Genomic DNA, 18,528 nt, shown 5'->3' on the forward strand with positions numbered 1-18,528 from the left:
TGTTGCTTAGAGTACAGTTTAACCTCTCAGGTGCAAAGCATGCAAATGCTTTCATATTTCAAACATCAGTTAAAGCTGCTTTTCTCAACTTTTTTTTTTATTTCATATTTTTCTACTATTTTCTTCTATTATCATATTTTCTACTGGCGACTCTTGCACTTTTATTCCTGGTACAAAAGTTATAGTTAACATGCACAGACAAAAAGATCCCACTTCTTAAAGGCACATTCCTTTTTGTTGGAGGAGGAAGACTGCCTCTTGTACTTATAGAGAGGACTGTTTATTATATTCTAGACTATGTAGGAAAGTCATTACTTTACAGCTGAGGTCACAATCATGAAGACCACATGCAGACAGGGTTGACCAAGGGAATAGTGTGATGTGGATTTTCCCAAGGGATCCTAATTTGCTCTTCAGACCTCAAATGAAGGCAGAAATCAACTATAATTAACAGTGGGGAAGCAGTTTTGATCTGAAAATCAACAGAAGGCAGATGCTCCCAAAGCCACCTTTACTTTTCTTTACTAGTTCCCCTTTACAGAGAGAACCATGTGACAAGCAAAACCCCGTTAAACACGTATTTTGAATACAGAAGAAAATGGAAAGCAGGACTCAGTGATGTTACACTGCCTACACTAGACTTCTTCTTGACACAGATTTAAGTGAAAGGGCACCCACTACTGTCAGGTAGGGTTTTATGAAGATACAAGCAGAGGACACCTCAGCCCTAGTACTAAACAACGCTGTCAGTCTCTGCTCCAAGTGAACTCAATGGCAACTGCAGCTGCTCAGAATAGATGTAAATTAGAGCACCACAATAGCATTTTTCCCAGTATATCTAACTATTGCTGAAGAAGACACATGGGAGACAACAATGTCTGGCAGAGAGAGGACTTTACTGAGAATAAAAAGAATTCCTGGGCCAGATGCATCTAAAAGGGCAGCCTTGCTTGACAGATGTAGGTAAGAAAGTGCTGAAATTTTCATTCAGCTATACCATCACATAAAGACAACCTTATCAATAAGGTGACTGAAGTAGCAGCAGTGCCCAATCAAGCTCACAATCTTGGGATCAGTGATACTGAGAAAAGGTTCTGCACTGCATAACTGCAGTCCAAACATACTCAGCTCATCCTTTTAACCAGTATTCTGGCACTATACATGTAGGGCACTCTCTTTCCCCCATCCAATTAAACTAGGAAAGTCAAACCACTTTACTACATTACGTAATTTAAGGTATGTCTACATTAGTAGTACTGCCAGTATAGGTTACTGGCAAAAAGAGTCAAGGCTATACCTGGTTGGAAATAGCTGCCACTTGTGGGAAGCTAGTAAAGCTACACATTAGCTCTGGCAGCAAGCGCCAGCACTTCATTCTTGCATGTTTGGCATCCTCAAAGCACAATGTATGCAGTGTATCTGACCAACAAGTTTATATAACAAACACATCAAGCAAGGAAGAGGGAAAAGGACAGAAAAAATACCAGTTTTATTGCTTACCACAAGTCCTAGCACAAGGGTACGCACTCTCTCCCCAATCTCTGGTGAAATGTCATTGCCAAACTGCTGTAAGGTTGTAAGAAATCTCTTCAGTTTGCTGAGCTGCCTAGCTCCACAAGCTGGCGGTAACTGCTGGTTAGCCAGAGAAGAGGAAGAGGAAGAGGATGGCCCATTGCTAAAGCCATTAGGAGGAGATGGAGCTCCATTTAACGCTGTTGGTGAATGGCTAGTGCCATTGGTTACTGAAAGAAAAAGAGACAGGAGGATAAAATAAAGATTGGGGTGGGGGAAGAGACAGAAAGAAAAAGGAGAGACAGAGGGGAAAATCCCTCAGCTTATGTTTTTTGTGCTTGACCTCAAAATTAATTAAGTTGCACAATCAAAGACAATTAGCCTTTTGACAGAGCGATAGTCTGCAGTTTACTTCCCAGTAGCTGGTACTGAACGGTGTAAGGATTGGAAGTAACAGCAGCTGCCTCTCACACATCCCCTTCAAAATGCTCCTGGACCTGAAAAGCATAATTTGAATACCAGCCTTTTGTCAGAGGATTTTAAAAAGAGAAAGAGAGAAACAGAGAGAGAAAAGGCATGAGTGCATGTATGATTGAAGACCCAAAAAAATTGCTCTTTGGGGTAGAAAAAAATGTGCAGACATATTTCATGAAGCCTCAGTTTATCTCTGAATATTTTTACTTGTGTTTTGTACACACGACTGACACGTTTTAACCTTACACCACCCAACGAGAAGGTTATTTTTTCCAATACAGATTTCCTAGCTGCTAACATATGAAGCACACAAAGTCGTCTGTGCAGGTACAAATACTGCCATGCTCCCTGTGGCCTGAAGCCTTGCAGCAATGGCATGAAGCTAGACTTCAGAAGACTTCTGAGACAACACAAGCAAATCTCTCTGCTTTCACGTGCCAACACCATATCTCTGAAAACAAAAAAGCAAGCATTTCCCTCCTGCTGCAAGGTTGCTCTGAGAATAACTATCTGAAGCACTCAATTTATAACAACAAGACTCATGCAGACATACTGAAGACAACACAGTTTTTGGCAGTGATTTCGGTTTGATTTTTATCCACACTACAGAAGAGAGCACAGAATCAAACTGAGGACATCCTTTTCCATCCAGGTTAGTTGGAACAGCAACACTCAAACACACACCAGTGAGGTTGTTTGAGTCCAATTTGCTAAAATGACAGCAAATGGCAAGAAAAAGGATGGCTCCCTAGGAATACAAGTGCACCAGCACACAGGCAGGTGTGGGCACACAGCATGTGACTGCACTCAGCAGCAGCTGAGTACAGCTGTGCTCAGCTGGCCACTGCTCCAGAGAAATTTGCTGATTTCTTTTTGGGGATCAGTCAGAACCCATCCAAAAAAAAAAACTATGAAAAATCAGGAACTTGCCTACAATTCAAAATGCATAGGAGTATTAGTATAAATTGCTTTCTCTTTGAAAGCACAGCCAAGGAACCTAGCAACCTGAAGAACTGTCAATGTTTTTCAATGACCAGCCTTTCTGAAGCCAGACATCCCATTTTTGTGTCATTTTCTTCATCAGTCAACCTTACTTTTAGCTAGGAAGTCCTTTTTGAGGGTGGACACCTATTACTACGTATAAATCACTACCCTGAAACTTTGAAGGAGCTTTTGTTGCCCTAGTGACTGCCTTCTGGAGGCACTACAGAAAAAGCTATGTTAGTTTCTCCTTGTGTTTTATCCTAGTTTTGGTTGCCTATTCTGTCTGCATGGGCTAGGGAGAACAAGAAGTGGAAAAAAGTAGAAATAGAAAGAAGTTGGCCTCTGCAAATTCAGCTCCACGTGTGACTCCATGCCATGCTCTGAGTGCTACAGAGTGAGATATCTGAGTAAACAAATACATTGTGAAACTTGCACAGTCAAAATTCATCATGCCATGAACTTAGAAAATGAGGATTGGGAAGAATAGCAACATGCCCTGATCTAGCCTGACACTACCCAACAACTCTGTCACCAGTAAGGGGCTGCTATAGGCAGAGGGTCCTGGGGCTATGATCAAGAAAGCACAGAAAGGCAGGTAAAGATTTCTCCAACAACAAAAGGAATATAGAAATAGTTCCATGATTTCAGCTCGCTCTTTATAATATTTCAATTTGCCAATTGGCAAAGATCTACAGAATTTCTAAAACAAAACCATGTTATTAATACAAAAGAATTTAGCATTTAAAATTTCAAAATAAGACATGTCAAGAATTTTTAATCATCTAAACCAAAGAAAATAAGGATATTCTAGACCAGAAAACAAGTTTGATCTTTCTGGCCTGCAGGCATTCCCACTGCAATAATAACAAATTTAACAGACACTGTGACAGAAGTGACTGTTTACTATACAAGCTAGAACCACTAAGGCCAAAGTCCAAAATCTGACAGGGTAAAAAGCAATTAAAATCGGAATTTTTTTAGACTTTTAGTCTTCAAATATCCAGCTATGGTTCAAACACCTTCCAAACTGCTGAACTCAATCAAACAAACAAACACTTTTCTAAAAATCTTGTGAGTACACTGAGGACTGTAAGTGTGATTAAAGAACACTGTCATATTCCTTTTATGAGTGCCAAAGATTATCCTGAACTGTGGCAAGGGCATCACACTGGAAAGCTTAATCTGCAGGAGGAGCCCAATCCTGCAAAAACCTAGAAACAATTTAATTTCAAACTGGAGCAGCTTCAGTCTGAAGCTCCACCCAGGATGACTCAGGTGCCGGAGTTAAGCAAAACAGACAAATCTTTGCAGGATCAGGGTCACTGGGTTAAATCTGAGTTTATGTGAATAGCTGGCACAAACCCTCCTCACTGTTTAAATTCAATGTAAATTGTCAGGACAGAGTTCCCTGGGATAAGTAGTACAAAGGCCTCCAGCTGGCCTTCTGCATAGAGGTGAATTTTAAATAAGGTATCTAACAGACAGAAAGGGACTAAACAGACATAGGCAAGACAAATAGAAGATGCTGCCTTCATTCTGTTTAGGCATATGTATTCTACTGTTCTAAAAATGTTTTATTTAAAATGTGAAATGTAAACACATTCTCATGTTTATACTATTACAAGGCAGTATAAGAGACCAAAAAATTTGCAGCTAAATCTTAGTAAGAGAAATGCAGATCATTTCATGGCTGTGAAAAGAATAGTCCAGACAGTATGCCAGATTCAAATCTCAGTTACACTGATACAAATGCAGAGTAATTCCATCACGACTAGTAGAGTTTTTTATGTGTTTATATCAATATGCTGAGACAGAGATGCAGCCTCAAGTGATTTAGAGAAGTGAAGTGGTCACAGACTGAAAACCTCTAGATAAAAATTATGACAGGGCTTTAATTTTGGTTTTATATCAATATGAACTAGATATTATACAGCACTTAAATCAGAATTCTTCATTGAAATGTAAGTGGAAGATAAGTATTTTTTCACTATGAATTATCTCCACTTTAAAAACAAACAAACAAACTCCCTGATGTTTCTATACAAAAGGGAACAGGATCCTATAAACAACAAAAGGGCATGTAAGAGAATATTTCCTGTACTTCTGACAAGGGGACTGATTTGAGCATTAAGTGCATAGGAAACCACCACTTGCTGTTGTTTGACACTTGCTGTTGTTTGTCAGTGAAATAACAACACAACTCGAAGCTGACCATCTTAATACCTTAAAGATGTATTAATCTGTTGTGAGCTTAGTTTTGCTTAATTACTTTAGTGCAGTACAACCAAATGCTGCTCCCACCACATCATGCACATTTCCCTTTGCATATTTTGGTTCCTTACACAGAGAACAGAAAGAAGACGTAAGAAAAGAAAGAAAATAAGACTAATTACACGTTGTGGGCGTGAATGAACTGGTTCTTGGAGCTCCTTGGGTAGTGGGAGGAGGTGGCATGGTTGGAGGCGTCAGCCTGGATTGTGTCTTCACATCCACAGGTGAGTCTGGCATTGTGGAATGCTTCTCAGTGCGATCTGCAACACACACCACAGGAACACACTGGTTTATTTCCCCAAGCACACCCCCTCTGACAAAAACTTAAAAGCTAATGCAAGAAGTGAGCCATTTCAGCATCTGCTGTGAAAGATTGCGCCTGATTATCTACTCCAGTGTGCTCTTCCCAAATTACATCACCTAAACCTTACTTAAAAAGGTGTAATGCAGGTGGTAAGACCTGACTTGTAGCGGTGCTGCATTATCTTTCAGGGTTTTTTCTAGCATGTACAGATGCTACCTCCCAAGCACTCCTGAAGCTGCAGTAATGCCACCTCCCTTCAAGACTCTGATGTCAGCCAGGAGGACAAAAATAGATGAAGACACAAAAAGATAATAAATCTCCTTATGCCAGCTCTTCCAGAACTAAAACCTGAAGCTCTATAGTACAGGTGAGATATTGGGTGGTATACTGGTTGAAGCCAGCTCTCTTCGTGTCTCTTCTTTGTGTCACCTTCCGCCCTCTCCATCCCTTCTCCTTGTAATCATGGAGAGATACTTATGGTAAATACCACACAACTCCTGGATCACTTTACCACAGTGCCACTGGATATTCCCACATTCACCAGAAAAATAAACACAATATGCCAAAATGATAAGTCAATTGCCTCATATACATACCACTGTTTTTAAATAAGCATGTAAGTTTGCACGTCACACAATAAGAACAACTTTAATTCAAAACTTGCAAGATAAGCAGTAACATACCTACCTGAGAAAACAAAACAAACAAAAGGCAAAACCAGGTAGAAAACCTAACACTTCTCTTGCAACTAAAGATTTAAACATGCAAGACATTCGATATAGAAACTACAGAAGTGTAATCTTTCTTCCAACATGTTTTTTTGACACTTTTATGTTAAAGTTTTTTAAAAAACCATGCGAGTCCTTATGTTTCATTTATTAAGAATGGGCAAAACTTGGCAACATTTACCAACTGAAAGCAAAATTAAGGCTTCCTCACTCATGCCAGGAATTTAGCGAGCCATCTTGAGTAAAGATGAGTACAATCAAGTTTAGGTTTTAATGGGCATAAGTTAAATTCTTCCATCTCTTCCTCGGGCAGTCACAGTTATTTACTTATACACTGCTCTACACAAGTCTTCCTGAGCTCCATGAAACTTTTTTGTAAAGCAAGTAAGTGTTGCTGCTAATGGACAAGCATGTAAGTCTGTGGTTTTAATTCAAGACAATAGCAAAGCCCATCATGTTCTATAAATTCTGTCACTCCACTTTGCAACGTGTTATCCTTCTTACTAACAAGATATAAACTTCGATGACAAAATCTTATTGGAAATTTGCCCCCAGGAGACAAAAAAATTTTCTCCAATAACAAATTAAATACAATGCACACATTTAACAAATGAAGAGTATGTTTAAAAGAGCCTCAAAACACCAGAAAACTTAAATATGAGAAAGTTACCAAAATAAAAGGGGGGGGGGGAGTTGAGAAAACCCTCAAAACACACTCCCACCCCCCCAAAAAAATTAGCAACACATAACAGATACCAATCTTTAGCTGCCTGAAACTGAGGAAACTGAGGAAGTAAGTCCCAGAGGTGCAGTGTGTCAGGTATTGCAATTATAGAAGCCATCTTTGCCCTTTGTAGAAATGCTTACAGGCAATGTTTCAGTTCTCAGGGAAAGGGAGTCATTTCACATAGAATTTAGAGACAAGTTTGGGGAAGATGAGCAGTGAAACACACCCCGAATAGGATGAGGGGAATACAGATACAATTTTATAGGATCTGTGGTGTTTATCTAAGGTTAGATCCTTCCACCTCAGATGTGGAGGGAAGAGTATCCACAAGGATTAGCTTAAATATTAAGGCTGCTACACAGATAAGTGAGGTTTGATTTGCAAATCAAGCAACAGCAAATTATTACATGCTGGAAAACAAAAACAAGTTTCTAAACATATTCTATACACATTTCCTTTCCATATCCCTATACTAAAACAGTTAAATCTGTATCTCCAACAAGCCATTAATTCAACATAAAGAACTATGAAAACTCGTCTTGAAATGTTAATTGCTTCCTTAATAGCCGAATTCATCTTGCACTCACCTCAACCAACCTCAGCAACAAGGGAATAAATAGCTTTCAGCTCATGTTGCAACAGAGGGAAAGAGGCACAGCAGTGAGCCCCAGCCCTCCTAAATAAAGGCAAATATTTCTGCCATGCCAAGAAAGGAGAGAGAAAGGGAGGCTTGCCAGAGCTGGTGGGGAGATAACAGTGGGAACTGCTGGTCCATCTGGTTTTCATTCTGCTAACACTCACATTGAACTGTTAAGGAAGGCAGTCCAGGTACACAGATTTGAAGCATGTGGGAGCGCAGACACAGGCACAGAGGAGATGGAGGTGGGTGGAAGAAAGAGTGAGAGAAATTGAGCTCCTCTAACAGACTGCTGCTCTCAGCAAGCAGGCACAGCCTGTATCCTCCAATTCAGCTGGTGATAACTAAAAGCGATCCTGAGCTGTAACCAACCACATGGCTCCTGCTCCCTCCTTCACTGCATTTCAAAGTTCAGGTTTGATCAGAAACGCATTCAGATTGGAAGGGGGAGACTTTCCCCAAAAGCTGGCAATGTTTTGTTACTTAAATTGAACACGGTAGTGAGAAAAAGTGTTTTGGTTTTGCCCTCCAATTTCAGGTTGCCGCTCTACCATGATCCAAATGGTTTCTACTACCTCAGATAGTGTCTACCACCCAGTTTGCAGACTGCTGAACTTATCCACAGACCTCTGTACTTCCCTTATAAATCTAATAACATTAGGTTTGATTTTTCCTAATTACCCTTCTCTGGACCTCTTGGGGGTAAACACCCCTTTACAGACAAACACCCTTTACAGACCGCTTTTCTTTTCTTAACCTCTCTCTCCCCCTTGCAAAGACCTAAGCGCCACTCTCCTACTGTATGACTGCAGGCAGATGGATTTATCTCTGATTTTCCGTAAGTTCCATAGCCGTGCCTTCTGTAAGGAGATATAAATAAGGCTCCTTTCAAGCACACCTCAAAACACTTCTTACTAGAGTACAAGATTACCTGGTCAGAGCAGAGACTCTCCTTGGGGGTGGGGAAAAGGGGCTTTTGAAGAAGTACAATGCAAAGAGCAAAACTCTTCCACATGCTTGGAAGACACCACCACACCACCCAGGAGAACAGTCTTTGCACCCCTCTTTTCCATTCCCTTTAATAGCAAAACCCCCGTGGGAGCCATTCTGCTCTTACTGCTACTGTTTACCTGCTCCTTGCCTTTCCATATGGCTCCCTGACCTCCGAGGGAGTGATGGGACAGAGAGTACCTGTCTACAGCAGCTCTGCACCCACCACTGCCCCACCACCCCCACGCCCAGAGAACCTCAGCAGCTCTTTAAGACATAAATCATTCAGGGGATGAAGCGGTGATGGAGAACAAAGTGAAGCAACCACAGATAAAACCATTAACACTTCTTNACCCAAAAAAATTGCTCTTTGGGGTAGAAAAAAATGTGCAGACATATTTCATGAAGCCTCAGTTTATCTCTGAATATTTTTACTTGTGTTTTGTAAACAGGACTTTCACGTTTTAACCTTACACCACCCAACGAGAAGGTTATTTTTTCCAATACAGATTTCCTAGCTGCTAACATATGAAGCACACAAAGTCGTCTGTGCAGGTACAAATACTGCCATGCTCCCTGTGGCCTGAAGCCTTGCAGCAATGGCATGAAGCTAGACTTCAGAAGACTTCTGAGACAACACAAGCAAATCTCTCTGCTTTCACGTGCCAACACCATATCTCTGAAAACAAAAAAGCAAGCATTTCCCTCCTGCTGCAAGGTTGCTCTGAGAATAACTATCTGAAGCACTCAATTTATAACAACAAGACTCATGCAGACATACTGAAGACAACACAGTTTTTGGCAGTGATTTCGGTTTGATTTTTATCCACACTACAGAAGAGAGCACAGAATCAAACTGAGGACATCCTTTTCCATCCAGGTTAGTTGGAACAGCAACACTCAAACACACACCAGTGAGGTTGTTTGAGTCCAATTTGCTAAAATGACAGCAAATGGCAAGAAAAAGGATGGCTCCCTAGGAATACAAGTGCACCAGCACACAGGCAGGTGTGGGCACACAGCATGTGACTGCACTCAGCAGCAGCTGAGTACAGCTGTGCTCAGCTGGCCACTGCTCCAGAGAAATTTGCTGATTTCTTTTTGGGGATCAGTCAGAACCCATCCAAAAAAAAAAACTATGAAAAATCAGGAACTTGCCTACAATTCAAAATGCATAGGAGTATTAGTATAAATTGCTTTCTCTTTGAAAGCACAGCCAAGGAACCTAGCAACCTGAAGAACTGTCAATGTTTTTCAATGACCAGCCTTTCTGAAGCCAGACATCCCATTTTTGTGTCATTTTCTTCATCAGTCAACCTTACTTTTAGCTAGGAAGTCCTTTTTGAGGGTGGACACCTATTACTACGTATAAATCACTACCCTGAAACTTTGAAGGAGCTTTTGTTGCCCTAGTGACTGCCTTCTGGAGGCACTACAGAAAAAGCTATGTTAGTTTCTCCTTGTGTTTTATCCTAGTTTTGGTTGCCTATTCTGTCTGCATGGGCTAGGGAGAACAAGAAGTGGAAAAAAGTAGAAATAGAAAGAAGTTGGCCTCTGCAAATTCAGCTCCACGTGTGACTCCATGCCATGCTCTGAGTGCTACAGAGTGAGATATCTGAGTAAACAAATACATTGTGAAACTTGCACAGTCAAAATTCATCATGCCATGAACTTAGAAAATGAGGATTGGGAAGAATAGCAACATGCCCTGATCTAGCCTGACACTACCCAACAACTCTGTCACCAGTAAGGGGCTGCTATAGGCAGAGGGTCCTGGGGCTATGATCAAGAAAGCACAGAAAGGCAGGTAAAGATTTCTCCAACAACAAAAGGAATATAGAAATAGTTCCATGATTTCAGCTCGCTCTTTATAATATTTCAATTTGCCAATTGGCAAAGATCTACAGAATTTCTAAAACAAAACCATGTTATTAATACAAAAGAATTTAGCATTTAAAATTTCAAAATAAGACATGTCAAGAATTTTTAATCATCTAAACCAAAGAAAATAAGGATATTCTAGACCAGAAAACAAGTTTGATCTTTCTGGCCTGCAGGCATTCCCACTGCAATAATAACAAATTTAACAGACACTGTGACAGAAGTGACTGTTTACTATACAAGCTAGAACCACTAAGGCCAAAGTCCAAAATCTGACAGGGTAAAAAGCAATTAAAATCGGAATTTTTTTAGACTTTTAGTCTTCAAATATCCAGCTATGGTTCAAACACCTTCCAAACTGCTGAACTCAATCAAACAAACAAACACTTTTCTAAAAATCTTGTGAGTACACTGAGGACTGTAAGTGTGATTAAAGAACACTGTCATATTCCTTTTATGAGTGCCAAAGATTATCCTGAACTGTGGCAAGGGCATCACACTGGAAAGCTTAATCTGCAGGAGGAGCCCAATCCTGCAAAAACCTAGAAACAATTTAATTTCAAACTGGAGCAGCTCCAGTCTGAAGCTCCACCCAGGATGACTCAGGTGCCGGAGTTAAGCAAAACAGACAAATCTTTGCAGGATCAGGGTCACTGGGTTAAATCTGAGTTTATGTGAATAGCTGGCACAAACCCTCCTCACTGTTTAAATTCAATGTAAATTGTCAGGACAGAGTTCCCTGGGATAAGTAGTACAAAGGCCTCCAGCTGGCCTTCTGCATAGAGGTGAATTTTAAATAAGGTATCTAACAGACAGAAAGGGACTAAACAGACATAGGCAAGACAAATAGAAGATGCTGCCTTCATTCTGTTTAGGCATATGTATTCTACTGTTCTAAAAATGTTTTATTTAAAATGTGAAATGTAAACACATTCTCATGTTTATACTATTACAAGGCAGTATAAGAGACCAAAAAATTTGCAGCTAAATCTTAGTAAGAGAAATGCAGATCATTTCATGGCTGTGAAAAGAATAGTCCAGACAGTATGCCAGATTCAAATCTCAGTTACACTGATACAAATGCAGAGTAATTCCATCACGACTAGTAGAGTTTTTTATGTGTTTATATCAATATGCTGAGACAGAGATGCAGCCTCAAGTGATTTAGAGAAGTGAAGTGGTCACAGACTGAAAACCTCTAGATAAAAATTATGACAGGGCTTTAATTTTGGTTTTATATCAATATGAACTAGATATTATACAGCACTTAAATCAGAATTCTTCATTGAAATGTAAGTGGAAGATAAGTATTTTTTCACTATGAATTATCTCCACTTTAAAAACAAACAAACAAACTCCCTGATGTTTCTATACAAAAGGGAACAGGATCCTATAAACAACAAAAGGGCATGTAAGAGAATATTTCCTGTACTTCTGACAAGGGGACTGATTTGAGCATTAAGTGCATAGGAAACCACCACTTGCTGTTGTTTGACACTTGCTGTTGTTTGTCAGTGAAATAACAACACAACTCGAAGCTGACCATCTTAATACCTTAAAGATGTATTAATCTGTTGTGAGCTTAGTTTTGCTTAATTACTTTAGTGCAGTACAACCAAATGCTGCTCCCACCACATCATGCACATTTCCCTTTGCATATTTTGGTTCCTTACACAGAGAACAGAAAGAAGACGTAAGAAAAGAAAGAAAATAAGACTAATTACACGTTGTGGGCGTGAATGAACTGGTTCTTGGAGCTCCTTGGGTAGTGGGAGGAGGTGGCATGGTTGGAGGCGTCAGCCTGGATTGTGTCTTCACATCCACAGGTGAGTCTGGCATTGTGGAATGCTTCTCAGTGCGATCTGCAACACACACCACAGGAACACACTGGTTTATTTCCCCAAGCACACCCCCTCTGACAAAAACTTAAAAGCTAATGCAAGAAGTGAGCCATTTCAGCATCTGCTGTGAAAGATTGCGCCTGATTATCTACTCCAGTGTGCTCTTCCCAAATTACATCACCTAAACCTTACTTAAAAAGGTGTAATGCAGGTGGTAAGACCTGACTTGTAGCGGTGCTGCATTATCTTTCAGGGTTTTTTCTAGCATGTACAGATGCTACCTCCCAAGCACTCCTGAAGCTGCAGTAATGCCACCTCCCTTCAAGACTCTGATGTCAGCCAGGAGGACAAAAATAGATGAAGACACAAAAAGATAATAAATCTCCTTATGCCAGCTCTTCCAGAACTAAAACCTGAAGCTCTATAGTACAGGTGAGATATTGGGTGGTATACTGGTTGAAGCCAGCTCTCTTCGTGTCTCTTCTTTGTGTCACCTTCCGCCCTCTCCATCCCTTCTCCTTGTAATCATGGAGAGATACTTATGGTAAATACCACACAACTCCTGGATCACTTTACCACAGTGCCACTGGATATTCCCACATTCACCAGAAAAATAAACACAATATGCCAAAATGATAAGTCAATTGCCTCATATACATACCACTGTTTTTAAATAAGCATGTAAGTTTGCACGTCACACAATAAGAACAACTTTAATTCAAAACTTGCAAGATAAGCAGTAACATACCTACCTGAGAAAACAAAACAAACAAAAGGCAAAACCAGGTAGAAAACCTAACACTTCTCTTGCAACTAAAGATTTAAACATGCAAGACATTCGATATAGAAACTACAGAAGTGTAATCTTTCTTCCAACATGTTTTTTTGACACTTTTATGTTAAAGTTTTTTAAAAAACCATGCGAGTCCTTATGTTTCATTTATTAAGAATGGGCAAAACTTGGCAACATTTACCAACTGAAAGCAAAATTAAGGCTTCCTCACTCATGCCAGGAATTTAGCGAGCCATCTTGAGTAAAGATGAGTACAATCAAGTTTAGGTTTTAATGGGCATAAGTTAAATTCTTCCATCTCTTCCTCGGGCAGTCACAGTTATTTACTTATACACTGCTCTACACAAGTCTTCCTGAGCTCCATGAAACTTTTTTGTAAAGCAAGTAAGTGTTGCTGCTAATGGACAAGCATGTAAGTCTGTGGTTTTAATTCAAGACAATAGCAAAGCCCATCATGTTCTATAAATTCTGTCACTCCACTTTGCAACGTGTTATCCTTCTTACTAACAAGATATAAACTTCGATGACAAAATCTTATTGGAAATTTGCCCCCAGGAGACAAAAAAATTTTCTCCAATAACAAATTAAATACAATGCACACATTTAACAAATGAAGAGTATGTTTAAAAGAGCCTCAAAACACCAGAAAACTTAAATATGAGAAAGTTACCAAAATAAAAGGGGGGGGGGGAGTTGAGAAAACCCTCAAAACACACTCCCACCCCCCCAAAAAAATTAGCAACACATAACAGATACCAATCTTTAGCTGCCTGAAACTGAGGAAACTGAGGAAGTAAGTCCCAGAGGTGCAGTGTGTCAGGTATTGCAATTATAGAAGCCATCTTTGCCCTTTGTAGAAATGCTTACAGGCAATGTTTCAGTTCTCAGGGAAAGGGAGTCATTTCACATAGAATTTAGAGACAAGTTTGGGGAAGATGAGCAGTGAAACACACCCCGAATAGGATGAGGGGAATACAGATACAATTTTATAGGATCTGTGGTGTTTATCTAAGGTTAGATCCTTCCACCTCAGATGTGGAGGGAAGAGTATCCACAAGGATTAGCTTAAATATTAAGGCTGCTACACAGATAAGTGAGGTTTGATTTGCAAATCAAGCAACAGCAAATTATTACATGCTGGAAAACAAAAACAAGTTTCTAAACATATTCTATACACATTTCCTTTCCATATCCCTATACTAAAACAGTTAAATCTGTATCTCCAACAAGCCATTAATTCAACATAAAGAACTATGAAAACTCGTCTTGAAATGTTAATTGCTTCCTTAATAGCCGAATTCATCTTGCACTCACCTCAACCAACCTCAGCAACAAGGGAATAAATAGCTTTCAGCTCATGTTGCAACAGAGGGAAAGAGGCACAGCAGTGAGCCCCAGCCCTCCTAAATAAAGGCAAATATTTCTGCCATGCCAAGAAAGGAGAGAGAAAGGGAGGCTTGCCAGAGCTGGTGGGGAGATAACAGTGGGAACTGCTGGTCCATCTGGTTTTCATTCTGCTAACACTCACATTGAACTGTTAAGGAAGGCAGTCCAGGTACACAGATTTGAAGCATGTGGGAGCGCAGACACAGGCACAGAGGAGATGGAGGTGGGTGGAAGAAAGAGTGAGAGAAATTGAGCTCCTCTAACAGACTGCTGCTCTCAGCAAGCAGGCACAGCCTGTATCCTCCAATTCAGCTGGTGATAACTAAAAGCGATCCTGAGCTGTAACCAACCACATGGCTCCTGCTCCCTCCTTCACTGCATTTCAAAGTTCAGGTTTGATCAGAAACGCATTCAGATTGGAAGGGGGAGACTTTCCCCAAAAGCTGGCAATGTTTTGTTACTTAAATTGAACACGGTAGTGAGAAAAAGTGTTTTGGTTTTGCCCTCCAATTTCAGGTTGCCGCTCTACCATGATCCAAATGGTTTCTACTACCTCAGATAGTGTCTACCACCCAGTTTGCAGACTGCTGAACTTATCCACAGACCTCTGTACTTCCCTTATAAATCTAATAACATTAGGTTTGATTTTTCCTAATTACCCTTCTCTGGACCTCTTGGGGGTAAACACCCCTTTACAGACAAACACCCTTTACAGACCGCTTTTCTTTTCTTAACCTCTCTCTCCCCCTTGCAAAGACCTAAGCGCCACTCTCCTACTGTATGACTGCAGGCAGATGGATTTATCTCTGATTTTCCGTAAGTTCCATAGCCGTGCCTTCTGTAAGGAGATATAAATAAGGCTCCTTTCAAGCACACCTCAAAACACTTCTTACTAGAGTACAAGATTACCTGGTCAGAGCAGAGACTCTCCTTGGGGGTGGGGAAAAGGGGCTTTTGAAGAAGTACAATGCAAAGAGCAAAACTCTTCCACATGCTTGGAAGACACCACCACACCACCCAGGAGAACAGTCTTTGCACCCCTCTTTTCCATTCCCTTTAATAGCAAAACCCCCGTGGGAGCCATTCTGCTCTTACTGCTACTGTTTACCTGCTCCTTGCCTTTCCATATGGCTCCCTGACCTCCGAGGGAGTGATGGGACAGAGAGTACCTGTCTACAGCAGCTCTGCACCCACCACTGCCCCACCACCCCCACGCCCAGAGAACCTCAGCAGCTCTTTAAGACATAAATCATTCAGGGGATGAAGCGGTGATGGAGAACAAAGTGAAGCAACCACAGATAAAACCATTAACACTTCTTGCTATATGAACTCCTAAAGCCTGTGGCATCTGATACTTAGCCTAGAACTCCAGCTTCTACAAATCACTATTTATTTTTTAATTAAAAAAAATAAACAAAACAACAAACACTTTTTACTGTAATGGTTGAAGAATAGCCTGATGATATGAAAGCTAAAGACAAAATGGTATTTAAATCATATTCACAAGCCAAGTTTACTTTAAGTCATGTCATTCCATGAAGCTTTTTATGTATGGACATTTTCTATACACACTCTCAGTGGATATTCTGCTATTCATATATTCAGAGGTGATAAGGGTTTGGGAGGGGAAGAAAGAATCCCTTAAGAGGAAAAACTGTAATTTTTACATGTGAAAACCTGCCTTGCTAAGATTTCATGTACATTTGCTCCAGTTTTATAATACAGGGACATATACATTGAATTTTGCTTGAAATTTGGAAGAACTTTCACCATGTCTTAAAATTGCCCAATTTCTTGAATTCAAAAGCATTTTCATGCTCTTAATTCAAACCAAACTCCCCATTTGCAAAGCTATTTCTATCTTTTTTTTTTCTGATGGACCCTGGCATTTCAAGCAATAATCCTGAATTAGCAGGGACACACCAGAAAGTTTCGTACAGGCAGTATCCCCCAGCATCACACATTTCAGATTGTGTACATAGAGGGAGTAACTTCTTTCAGATGCACAGATTTTTTTTTCCACTGAATCCCTCTAAACAGCAATAGACTTGCACTCCTTAGCCCAGTTTGGATCAAATGGGGCTGAAACCAGAGGTCCTTCAAACTGGAAGGAAAAGGAGACATCTGGAACTCATTCTGCAGTGTTCACTGCAATCAGTTCAGGATGGAGAAAGATGGTGAAATAATGGTCTAGTCCTAATCCATACACACAACCCTCTGGTGCGGCAAAAGACTTAATAAATTCAGAAAATATGTTTCAAGTATGCAGAGACCTAGTGCATTTGCTTTGGATTATATTTTTTATTTAAAAAAAAAAAAGGGCAAAACATTTTGAAATGTACATTCTTGAATCTCCTCTACAATACAGAATGAAGAACTGTGATTTAACCACAGAAGTATTTTGCTCCATTTAAAATTAAAGAATGTTGTAAAACCAACTCTAAATTACGATATTTCTTCTGTGGATTTCTTGTTTCATGAAACCGTACTGTTCTTGTCATTTATTCGTTTTTTATGGCAGAGGTTATTTTTATCACTATATTTAGCTGTTAGGTGAACACTGATATTTACCGTAAGCACAGTCAGCTTCTGATGCAAACAAGGAAGAGACAAAGTAAAACATGCAGGAGAAGGGGCAAAAAGAGATGTGCCTGTATTCAAACTGATTTACTTTACTTCCTGTAATCCAAAAGATTTAGTCCGTTTCTCAAACAAGGCGGCCTTTCATAAATGGCAACATTTCAGCTCACATGGCACACTTCCAAGTCTAACGCATCAAGGAAAGCTGATGCATGGAACAAAATATGGAATATATAAATACTTTACTGATACCATTTCAATAGCCAATTCAATGTCGAGCATTTCTAGGAGTGGTGTGTTTTCAATTTCCTTTTTTAAATGAAAAAAATTGTGGTATAATACGCTGTGGCATTTATTTTACTTTTAGTTAGTGCAAACAGTTCCAGATGTACACTCAGGCATGAAAGATTCTTAAAAGATGCTCTATATTGATGGTACAGTACTTTCTACTTCGGTGCCAACATGTTAAAAATAAAAATAAAACTTGCTAAATTAAAAGAGTCCATTGTCTTTTTTTCTTTAAACTCACAGAAAGAGCAAACCCTACACATGACACAAGGGATTAGAACCTGTCTCCACCACTCAAATTATACGAATTGAAACCTAAACCTGTGGAATTTAATACTGATGGTTACCTAGATGCACTGGACTAATTTTGATTATTTTGGGGGGGATAGCATAGAATTTGCCAGCAGGTAACCACAGGTTATGAGTCCCAGTGGCAATGAACCGGGAGACAGACAACCACAAGTCTGTCTAAGAGGACAAATTCCATAGCTCTTCCATCCATAATGCTATCATGCTGCAGTCAGTAACAAACCTTTTCTCTTTCAGATATGGCCAAGCCGCGGAGAACCATTACAAGGCAGTGTTTGTGGAGACTCACAGCTCCTGACTCACAGACCTGCCGCTACGCAGAGCAGAACAATATTACAAGGTTGCCTTGGTTGAAAAGGACTTGTCTAGGAATGCATGGTAGAAGCCTGATATATATGGTAAAGTGTACCCACTCCATGCACTGAACTCCTGCAGAAGCCTGCAAGTCATACAATGCAGCCAATAAAACAGGACATTTGGACAACACCACTGCAGACCCGCTCCTAGCCAAGCATGTCTGGGATTTGTTTGAGACCGGTACAGTCTTCATTCCATTCACCTCTTGGCTCTTTGGACTTTTTCTTAATGAATAAATAAGGACCTAAACACAATGGATGTTTTTGTGCTAGAAACAACTGATCTGAAGCAGGTATAATATAGACATAACTTTCTGTCAGCACCAAATGCAGTCATGTTACTGGCCTAGAAAGGAAACATCACCAGGCTTCCAGTTCCCCCGTAGAGAACTTTTACTCTCTAGGCGATTTGCAGAAATGAAGGATCAGAATGCAGTTCAGATGCTCAGACTCCATCTTTTGTCACA

General features: G+C 40.1%; 1 protein-coding gene across 2 annotated transcripts in view; it reads right to left on the reverse strand.

Annotated features, from left to right (window-relative positions):
- The window catches only part of RUNX1T1 (RUNX1 translocation partner 1), a 119,271-nt gene that overhangs the window by 44,024 nt on the left and 56,719 nt on the right, over nucleotides 1-18,528 (reverse strand). Inside the window, exons 3-4 of one of the 2 annotated variants that reach the window (XM_017830606.1) lie at nucleotides 12,233-12,370; nucleotides 1,501-1,742 (exon numbers count right to left, since the gene is read on the reverse strand). In XM_017830606.1, the coding sequence (XP_017686095.1) occupies nucleotides 1,501-1,742; nucleotides 12,233-12,370 (380 nt within the window). Of the gene's footprint in view, nucleotides 1-1,500; nucleotides 1,743-5,363; nucleotides 5,501-12,232; nucleotides 12,371-18,528 lie in introns of those variants that run through there. The other variant, XM_017830605.1, reaches the window with a different exon arrangement.

This window comes from Lepidothrix coronata, unplaced genomic scaffold, assembly GCF_001604755.1.
Source record: "Lepidothrix coronata isolate B3197 unplaced genomic scaffold, Lepidothrix_coronata-1.0 Scaffold181, whole genome shotgun sequence".
NCBI lineage: Eukaryota > Metazoa > Chordata > Aves > Passeriformes > Pipridae > Lepidothrix > Lepidothrix coronata.